Raw genomic sequence first — 10,726 nt, forward strand, 5'->3', positions numbered from 1 at the left:
TTTGTTCAGGGTGAGCCAAAGATAAGCTCCATTTGGACACTACACGCCAGGCTTGACCTCACAAACGCTCTTATCAGAAGACGAGCAGAAATACACAGAAACGGCAAAATCTAGTGGAAAGACCTCCCAAAGGAGTGGAGGCTGTTATAGCCGCAAAAGACAGGGACAACTCTATAGCAATGCCTTTGGTCTGGGAGTAAATATATGCTAACAGAATGACATGCAGCAGCAATGAAACTAAATGATTTACTGCTGTGAAACCCCTTTGAGAGAACTAAATCAAACAGTAAGCCTATTTCTAAAACACTTATTTAAGGCGTGATAGAGCCAATCCTAGCCAATTTTGCCAAGACTTTCCCCAGATGTCAAACCCTGTTAGAGAATGATTAATTAAATTGGAAAAGCAGGAGATGGGAGTGAAGGAAGGAAGACTGCCATGTCTGTGCTAGCTACAGTTGATGCTGGACCATATTTGCAAAAATGTGTAACTGTAAAGATGAATGAATTAAGTCCATGTCATTGTCTGCAAAAGATGGAGCGTGTCCAGATGAAAGACGATCCTGGCTGGATGTTGGTTGGTGGGGTCATGAAGGTGTCCGGCACCACTTGTTCTTGAGGATGAACGCTGCTGGTGTGTTGTGAGCTTCACTGACTTTGCTTCTTTGAGAGATACCTAAAGGGTGAAAAGTGATCGTCATCATCATGAACCCAATCGATAAACTGATCGTTCATTCATCCATTTATCCATCCAGCCATTCATCATCCTTCCATCTATCCATCCATCCATCCATCCATCCATCCATCCATCCAACCATCTAACTATTCATCCATTCATCCAATCATTCATCCATCCATATCCATCTATTTAACTATACATCCATCCATCTAACTATCCATCCATCTACCTATTTATCCAACTATCTAACTATCCATCCATAAAACTATCCATCCATCCATCTATCCATTCATCCAACTATCTAACTATCCATCTAACTATCTAATTATCCATCCAACTATCTATCCATCTAACTATCTAATTATCCATCCATCCAACTATCTATCCATCTAACTATCTAATTATCCATCTAGCTAACTATCTATCCATCTAACTATCTAATTATCCATCTATCCAACTATCTATCCATCTAACTATCTAATTATCCATCCATCCAACTATCTATCCATCTAACTATCTAATTATCCATCTATCCAACTATCTATCCATCTAACTATCTAATTATCCATCCATCCAACTATCTATCCATCTAACTATCTAATTATCCATCCATCCAACTATCTATCCATCTAACTATCTAACTATCCATCTAACTATGTAATTATCCATCCAACTATCTATCCATCTAACTATCTAATTATCCATCCATCCAACTATCTATCCATCTAACTATCTAATTATCCATCTATCCAACTATCTATCCATCTAACTATCTAATTATCCATCCATCCAACTATCTATCCATCTAACTATCTAATTATCCATCCATCCAACTATCTATCCATCTAACTATCTAATTATCCATCTATCCAACTATCTATCCATCTAACTATCTAATTATCCATCCATCCAACTATCTATCCATCTAACTATCTAATTATCCATCCATCCAACTATCTATCCATCTAACTATCTAATTATCCATCTATCCAACTATCTATCCATCTAACTATCTAATTATCCATCCATCCAACTATCTATCCATCTAACTATCTAATTATCCATCTATCCAACTATCTATCCATCTAACTATCTAATTATCCATCTATCCAACTATCTATCCATCTAACTATCTAATTATCCATCCATCCAACTATCTATCCATCTAACTATCTAATTATCCATCCATCCAACTATCTATCCATCTAACTATCTAATTATCCATCTATCCAACTATCTATCCATCTAACTATCTAATTATCCATCCATCCAACTATCTATCCATCTAACTATCTAATTATCCATCCATCCATCTATCCATTCATCCAACTATTTAACTATCCATCTAATTATCCATCCATCCAACTATCCATCCATAAAACTATCCATCCATCCAACTATCTAACTATCCATCAAACTATTCATCCAACTATCTAACTATCCATCCATCCAACTATCCATCCATCCATCCATCCATTCACACACACATTTTTATCCAATTGGCTTGACTGCACGTCTTTGGACTGTGGGAAGAAAACTGGAGCACCAGAGGAAACCCACATGGACACAGGAAGAACATGCAAACTCCACACAGAAAGGGCCATGGCAGCCCGGCCCAGAAATCGAACCCCTTTGCTACCCAACTGACTGATTAGGTATATGTACAGTAAATGTAGCACTTTGTCAATGACCTACTATGTTTATCTGTAAAATTAGAAAGAAAATACAACATATTTCTGAATAGAATTCTAAGTTAATTTCATTTATTTCATTCTATTTTAATATTTTATTATGGCTTTGTTCTGGTAAAGGTCATGGTGGGTCCAGTCTTCCCGTAAACACTGGGTACAATGCAGTAACACAGCCGGACAGGATGTCAATCCATCAAAGGGCCGATAACACTGCTGGGGGTTCGGACCCTGGATCCCAGTGACAATGGGCTAGAGTAATTTACAAAAAAAAACACCAAAGTTGGGGCAAACTTACCGTTCCCAGTGCTTGTGATTGAGTCCTAAAAAGTCGTCTAGCTTGGCGATCTCTTTCAGGTAATGAGAGAGCTTCAGGAGTTCCTTATCCTTCTCTCGGTTTAAATGGGCCTTCATAAAGGGTCGAATCTACAAACCAGAGTAAATAATATCATTTAATATCAGTAAAAGATAGAGTCCAGCAGATTGTCCTGTTATATGCAAATAATAAACAAAGGCAGAGGTGAAGAACAGCTTAATGCCAAGAGAAGTGGTGCATTGGTTCCTTATAACAGGACAGTTCCTTTGGCATTACCATGGTAATTTTATGAGCACAGATGTTTTGCTGTCACCAACTTGAATGATGTACATTTTATGTTCATCAACCTTTTTATCCTTGTCAAGGTAGTAGTGGGTCTGGATCCCCCCCCACACACACACTTAGACATAGCCAATCATGTCTGTGTAAATGACTGCCCGTCCAACAGCATCGCTGACATTCGAACCTGGATCTATATACACCGATCAGCCATAACATTAAAACCACCTCCTTGTTTCTACACTCACTGTCCATTTTATCAGCTCCACTTACCATATAGAAGCACTTTGTAGTTCTACAATTACTGACTGTAGTCCATCTGTTTCTCTACATACCTTTTTAGCCTGCTTTCACCCTGTACTTCAATGGTCAGGACCCCCACAGGACCACCACGGAGCAGATATTATTTAGGTGGTGGATGATCTCAGCACTGAAGTGACAATGACATGGTGGTGGTGTGTTAGTGTGTGTTGTGCTGGTATGAGTGGATCAGACACAGCAGTGCTGCTGGAGTTTTTAAATACTGTGTCCACTCACTGTCCACTCTATTAGACACTCCTACCTAATCGGTTCAGCTTGTAGATGTAAAGTCAGAGACGATCGCTCATCTATTGCTGCTGTTTGAGTTGGTCATCTTCTAGACCTTCATCAGTGGGCACAGGACGCTGCCCACGGGGCTAGATATATTTTTGGTTGGTGGACTATTCTCAGTCCAGCAGTGACAGTGAGGTGTTTAAAAACTCTATCAGCATTGCTGTGTCTTATCCACTCATACCAGCACAACAAACACTAACACACCACCACGTCTTTGTAACGGCAGTGCTTAGAATGACTCACCACCCAAATAATACCTGCTCTGTAGTGGTCCTGGGAGAGTCCTGACCATTAAAGAACAGCATGAAAGGGGACTAAAAAAGCATGCAGATGGACTACAGTCAGTAATTGTGGAACTACAAAGTGCTTCTTTATGGTAAGTGGAGCTAATAAAATGGACAGGGAGTGTAGAAACAAGGAGGTGGTTTTAATGTTATGGCTGATCAGTATATACAGTGTATCACAAAAGTGAGTACACCCCTCACATTTCTGCAAATATTTAAGTATATCTTTTCATGGGACAACACTGACAAAATGACACTTTGACACAATGAAAAGTAGTCTGTGTGCAGCTTATATAACAATGTAAATTTATTCTTCCCTCAAAATAACTCAATATACAGCCATTAATGTCTAAACCACCGGCAACAAAAGTGAGTACACCCCTAAGAGACTACACCCCTAAATGTCCAAATTGAGCACTGCTTGTCATTTTCCCCCTAAAATGTCATGTGACTCGTTAGTGTTACTAGGTCTCAGGTGTGCATAGGGAGCAGGTGTGTTCAATTTAGTAGTACAGCTCTCACACTCTCTCATACTGGCCACTAAAAGTTCCAACATGGCACCTCATGGCAAAGAACTCTCTGAGGATCTTAAAAGATGAATTGTTGCGCTACATGAAGATGGCCAAGGCTACAAGAAGATTGCCAACACCCTGAAACTGAGCTGCAGCACAGTGGCCAAGATCATCCAGCATTTTAAAAGAGCAGGGTCCACTCAGAACAGACCTCGCGTTGGTCGTCCAAAGAAGCTGAGTGCACGTGCTCAGCGTCACATCCAACTGCTGTCTTTGAAAGATAGGCGCAGGAGTGCTGTCAGCATTGCTGCAGAGATTGAAAAGGTGGGGGGTCAGCCTGTCAGTGCTCAGACCATACGCCGCACACTACATCAAATTGGTCTGCATGGCTGTCACCCCAGAAGGAAGCCTCTTCTGAAGTCTCTACACAAGAAAGCCCGCAAACAGTTTGCTGAAGACATGTCAACAAAGGACATGGATTACTGGAACCATGTCCTATGGTCTGATGAGACCAAGATTAATTTGTTTGGTTCAGATGGTCTCAAGCATGTGTGGCGGCAATCAGGTGAGGAGTACAAAGATAAGTGTGTCATGCCCACAGTCAAGCATGGTGGTGGGAATGCCATGGTCTGGGGCTGCATGAGTGCAGCAGGTGTTGGGGAGTTACATTTCATTGAGGGACACATGAACTCCAATATGTACTGTGAAATACTGAAGCAGAGCATGATCCCCTCCCTCCGGAAACTGGCTCGCAGGGCAGTGTTCCAGCATGATAATGACCCCAAACACACCTCTAAGATGACCACTGCTTTATTGAAGAGGCTGAGGGTAAAGGTGATGGACTGGCCAAGCATGTCTCCAGACCTAAACCCAATAGAACATCTTTGGGGCATCCTCAAGCGGAAGGTGGAGGAGCGCAAAGTCTCGAATATCCGCCTGCTCCGTGATGTCGTCATGGAGGAGTGGAAAAGCATTCCAGTGGCAACCTGTGAAGCTCTGGTAAACTCCATGCCCAGGAGAGTTAAGGCAGTTCTGGGAAATAATGGTGGCCACACAAAATATTGACACTTCAGGAACTTTCACTAAGGGGTGTACTCACTTTTGTTGCCAGTGGTTTAGACATTAATGGCTGTATATTGAGTTATTTTGAGGGAAGAATAAATTTACACTGTTATATAAGCTGCACACAGACTACTTTTCATTGTGTCAAAGTGTCATTTTGTCAGTGTTGTCCCATGAAAAGATATACTTAAATATCTGCAGAAATGTGAGGGGTGTACTCACTTTTGTGATACACTGTATATATATATATATGCACGATACGTCAGCGATGCTGTTGACGGCACACTGTTCTGGAAGGTTCCCGATAAAATAGCCAATCAGAAAGAAGTATTGTTTTTACACATGGTATTCTGGGCAGCTTTCTCGTACCTTTAACCCATTTTGCGGGTTCATGAGAAAGTTCCTTCCGATGTCATCAAACATGATGGTGTTCTTTCTGTTGTAAAACTCGCCGTACTTTCCCCATATCACACCCAGAGGTTTTACCTGAGAACAACACAAACACACAGTGCTGTAAAAAAAATCATTGTTATTGCATATTTCTCACACAGGATGAACAAACACCACGTTTTATAAAGCTCCCATCACTCAGTGATTAAATAACTAACCACCTTTGTACCAGCAAAGACATACCACTAGGTTTTTGGCCTTGTAAACTGCTTGGGGTCTTAGCAGAGCCACCGGACTAGTTCGGAACTCAAGAGGCAACTTGAGGGCGCATGCCTGACTGAGGGAACTGCATCGCAACAGTGGTGTGGACACTAGCACTGGAGGCATACACAGAGTATCAAACATGTCAGTGAGTGAGTACTAGCCTTCAGTCCTTCACAGTCAGTGTGATTATAGTGCTTGTGGCAGGGGGAAGTGGAATTGACTAAATTGGACACAGCGGGAAAAAGTAGTCGTACTTCATTACTAATTCAAAGCTTCAGACCAATAGGGCTTGATTGCTGTTGTGTAATTGCGACCTCTTCTGTCTGGTCAAGGTTCCTGCAATAAGTGATGGAAGATGTGTAAGAGGCGTAGCTCTCCTTTCTGTGAAACTCCACCCCTGACAGGTGAAAATATTTGTCAGAGGGAGCGCTTGGTAGTCTGGGCTATCCTCGGCCAGCACCGGGTGGATTCGGTGGCGAACGATTTGCAATGCAATGGTGGAACTGGCAACAATTAGACTGGGAGAACAAAATCAATAAATCCAATGAATACACTACATTGCCAAAAGTATTCGGACACCTGACTATGGGTTTGTTGGGTATCCCATTCCAAAACCGTAGACTTTGATATGTAGTCAGGCACTTCCCTTGTTGCAGCCACTCTTGTGGAAAAGCTTTAAACAATATACTGTGTTGTGAGCATGTCTGTGGGAATTTGTGCCTGTTCAGTCAAAAAAGCATGAGCGGGCCTGGCTTGCAATCAATGTTCCAATTCATCCCAAAGGTTCTCATCTCTAGGTTTGAGGTCCTCCACAGCATTCTCACCATTCACACTACTGTCACTAGTGGGTGTGGCTAAAACAGCTAAACTCAGTCCACATACTTTTGGCTGCCTAGCATATATGGCAGTTCTGGCTAAAGGGTTAAGCTGATTTTGAATATTATAATGCATTACCTCTACTACCCCTCTTTTGGGTGTGTGCACAGTGATCATGGCTGCACTGTCCAACATAAAGGTGATCTTGTAGTTGGGGTTGTCAGTCACACCCAGCTCCTAAAGCAGACACACGTATATATACACACCGAAGAATTAATAAGTACCACTTCAGTCATTTTGGGGTGCATTGACATGCTCACTGCATTCTGATAATGTTTTACCACACTGCTCAGGCCAAGCGCTGAGCAAAGCGGCGATTTGCCGCTTCTCATGTGAATGCACCTTTACAGTCAAACAATTGAGGTACTAAAACCACATTCTTTTATTGTCGCACCGACATTGTCATGGACGTACTTTCATTTTGGCTTCGATCCACTTCATACTCGTAGCGGCTGCGAAGGAACCACAAAAATCGTAAAGCTCAATTTAAATTTGTATCCACTTGTAATAAATACACACAGTCACTTTACTTTATATTTATGTGCTGTCTATTTTGCTGTATTGATAATATTATAACAAAGAAAGTCATCCACTCACACCAAATAACAATATCATAGTCCTCGTACGCTGATGTGAGGAACTCGTGGAGGAAGGGCCTCATGAGCTCCTGCCCCGTCTCGGCACATGACTTGTGATCTAAACCGGAAGTTACAAATATTCATGATGAGCAAAAACTCTTACACATTAAACACAACCAATCCCACGATACCCCCCATCTGCTATAACAGCCTTTAATTCCTTAGAGTTTTGAAATGTATCTGTGACAAATTTGCCCATCTAGTCAAAAGACCACTTGAGACATCCAGTGCCAATGCTTGAAAAAACATTCCAATTCATCCCAAAGGAGTTCAATCAGCTCAACAGTGACATTTGCTCAATATAATATTTAAATAATATACATTAGATATGTTTAGTCTCACCAAACAGTGTGTAATCGACATCCAGCACGAGTAATCGCTTCCCTTCTCTTGGTGGGTTTAACTCCTCCACTTTGTTGTCCTTCACTCTACGAGTAATCTTAGCCAGATTCTCCTCTCTAAGAAAATAGATTTTAAAAATTGATAAGCTTTATTATTCATCATGCCGGAAATATGGTCAAGAGCAGGGTTTTACAGGGTTTTACAGGGTTTTTTTTTTTTTTTTCTGGCCCCACTGTAGTTTACAAGATGTAACATAAAGCCTCCACAAGGGGGCATTTGCATACAAGGTTATTTAATTATTATTTTTTTTCTCTACGACTCTTTTTTTGCTCGCTAGCTAAAAAACCCTGATCCAGAGGATTCAGACCAACCTGTTTTGAACTTCAATCACCTCCTCTTCTATGTCGAAGTCGTTGACAACGTCATCGCTTTCAGGAGGAGGCGCCAAGACGTCTTCCTTCAGGAGAAAAATGAGTGAGGGACAACACCAAGAACTAATACCCAGATTATTTAATTAGCATGAGAAACACATATACCAGTTTAACCAAGGGACTTTTTCTCTGTCATATTGTTTGTTTGTTTATTAGGATTCTAGCGTCATGTTTTGGTTTAACATGCTGTGTCTTATCCACTCATACCAGCACAACACACACTAACACACCACCACCATGTCAGTGTCACTGCAGTGCTGAGAATGATCCACCACCCAAACTCTGTAGTGATCCTGTGGGGGTCCTGACCATTGAAGAACAGCATGAAAGGGGGCTAACAAAGCATGCAGAGAAACAGATGGAGTACAGTCAGTAATTGTAGAATTACAAAGTGCTTCTATATGGTAAGTGGAGCTGATGAAATGGGCAGTGAGTGTAGATACAAGGAGGTGGTTTTTAGTGTTATGGCTAATCGGTGTATATCTGGTATACATTAATCTGGGTGACACCACATAATATTTTATATTATAAAATATCGGGCATCCATAAGAGTTTGTCGACCACTTGCTGTTCCAGCATGACTGTCCCCCCAGAACACAATGCAAGGCCTATAAAACCATGGTTTGACAAGCTTACTGTCAAGGTTACACAGGCCTGACCTTAATTCCACTGATTTCTTTGGCATAAATTGGAATGTCAACTGTGAGCCAGGCATTTCCGTCCAAGTGTCTGATCTCCCAAATGTTGTTTTAATTGAATGAGCAATGAAAAGCCTTCTCAGATGAGTGGAGGCTGTTATAGTGGGAAATAGTTAGAGGTATGGGAGAATGGGAAATGGTTGCAGAGTGGGATGTCCAGGTGTTATGAGTGCCTTCTCCATCATAGAAGATTTGAAATCATACCAGGCTTTCTTCTCTGCTGCCCATCATCATAATCTTAGTGTTGGGTTTTAGCTTCAGCATGCCTAGCTTAGTTTCATCATCAGCTGCCTTTCCTGCAATGAAACATCAAATGACAGAGAAACTGAACAGTCTTGAGCAAGATAACTAATAATTCTCATGTACAAATGGCATTTAAAATAATCATCATCATTATTATTGGGACAGTAGTAGCCTAGTGGGTAGAGCTTTGGGCTATCAAACTGTTGGGCCCCTAAGTAAGGTCCGTAACCCTGTGTGCTCCAGGGGTGTCATACAATGACTCTGTGCTCTGACCCCAGCTTCGGCTTTTTTTCTCTCTTCTTTTTCTTATTATAATCATTTCACTTAATATGAACGATATCACAGTCAATATATCAAGCATATGCGTGTTAGTTCTTCACTCAAATTAATTTCAGAGCATGCTAGCCCACCAGAGCTGAGATCTCAAGCTCTGCTATCAGCCAGCTGGGCACCTGCACAGACACACGATTTAGTGTGTGTCTGTAGATGGAGGGACTCGTTTTTTTCATCTTTCAGCTGTTCCCGTATTAGGGGTTGCCACAGTGGAGCATTCTCATCCGCTTACCAAATTTGGCAAGTTTTTACGCACCCTCCTTATTTTGTCCCGGCCTTGGGACCAGAAAATCCCCCCCTCGGACATAGCCAAACATGTTCGTGCAGAACCCTGACCAGCCAATAAAACCCTGGATTTCAGCGGCATTGGGCCAGCACGTTACTACTATTACTACTCCAACTTATCCTGTCCTTGCTAATCCATGCACGTTTCTGTTTAATGTGTAATTTAAATAAATAAGTAAACATCATGGACGTTTTCCATCAGTAGATCTGTATTAGCTGTATAAGGGTTAATTGCATATAAATGCAGTGGTTGCCCGAAAGCCACAAAACCACTGCTGTGCCCTTCGTAAGACCTTTAACACTTAATACACTTAATCTCATTTCTGTTTCACCCGTAAAACATTTTGTATATAATAATTGGAAAATAATTTACCTTTAACCTTCAAGCCCAGCAGTTTCTGTCGTTCAGGCAGGACTCCAGTGAGAGATTTGATGGACTGCTTCAAGTCTAGCACAGTGTCCTCCTCACACAAAGAGCTGATGGCATACTCTTGCCCTCCCCACTTTATTATTACTGACACAGACATACTGCTGCAAAATGAAACGGTGGTGGGAAAGGTGGTGAAATACCAGAGCTGTAAATAAAAATGACAATTTATTTCCAAAAAAGAAAACTGGACTGATGATGTCATAACTCCCTAGTCATTACATTTGTCTCTAGTAAAATCTGATAGTAACTACCAATGTCCAACTTTCAGATAGTCTAATTAGTCATCCATTCATCTTTGTCATATTTGGACAATAGAATCAGTCTGATGAAGCAGCATGTAAATATGAGCATATTATTTTAACAATCTGATAAATTCTTGATTTGC

General features: G+C 41.2%; 1 protein-coding gene across 1 annotated transcript; it reads right to left on the reverse strand.

Annotated features, from left to right (window-relative positions):
- Positions 1-409: 409 nt before the first annotated feature.
- On the reverse strand, positions 410-10,438 carry ublcp1 (ubiquitin-like domain containing CTD phosphatase 1). Its single transcript, XM_063011296.1, has 10 exons — positions 10,285-10,438; positions 9,255-9,346; positions 8,293-8,378; positions 7,922-8,037; positions 7,539-7,637; positions 7,356-7,393; positions 7,020-7,118; positions 5,781-5,897; positions 2,663-2,790; positions 410-673 (listed from the first exon to the last, which is right to left on the reverse strand). The coding sequence occupies exons 1-10, from the start codon at positions 10,436-10,438 to the stop codon at positions 646-648; spliced, it is 957 nt and encodes a 318-aa protein (XP_062867366.1). The 3' UTR covers positions 410-645.
- Between the last annotated feature and the right edge of the window lie 288 nt (positions 10,439-10,726).

Source organism: Trichomycterus rosablanca, chromosome 16, assembly GCF_030014385.1.
Source record: "Trichomycterus rosablanca isolate fTriRos1 chromosome 16, fTriRos1.hap1, whole genome shotgun sequence".
In the NCBI taxonomy this organism is placed as follows: Eukaryota; Metazoa; Chordata; class Actinopteri; order Siluriformes; family Trichomycteridae; genus Trichomycterus; species Trichomycterus rosablanca.

Excerpts from the sequence above, each read along its gene's own strand:
- ublcp1 (XM_063011296.1), bottom strand. The coding sequence starts at position 10,438 with ATGTCTGTGTCAGTAATAATAAAGTGGGGAGGGCAAGAGTATGCCATC. Across the intron at positions 7,119-7,355 it reads GGATCGAAGCCAAAATGAAA|GAGCTGGGTGTGACTGACAA; the intron begins GTACGTCCATGA and ends TGTCTGCTTTAG. Across the intron at positions 2,791-5,780 it reads ACCCGCAAAATGGGTTAAAG|ATTCGACCCTTTATGAAGGC; the intron begins GTACGAGAAAGC and ends TCTGGTTTGTAG.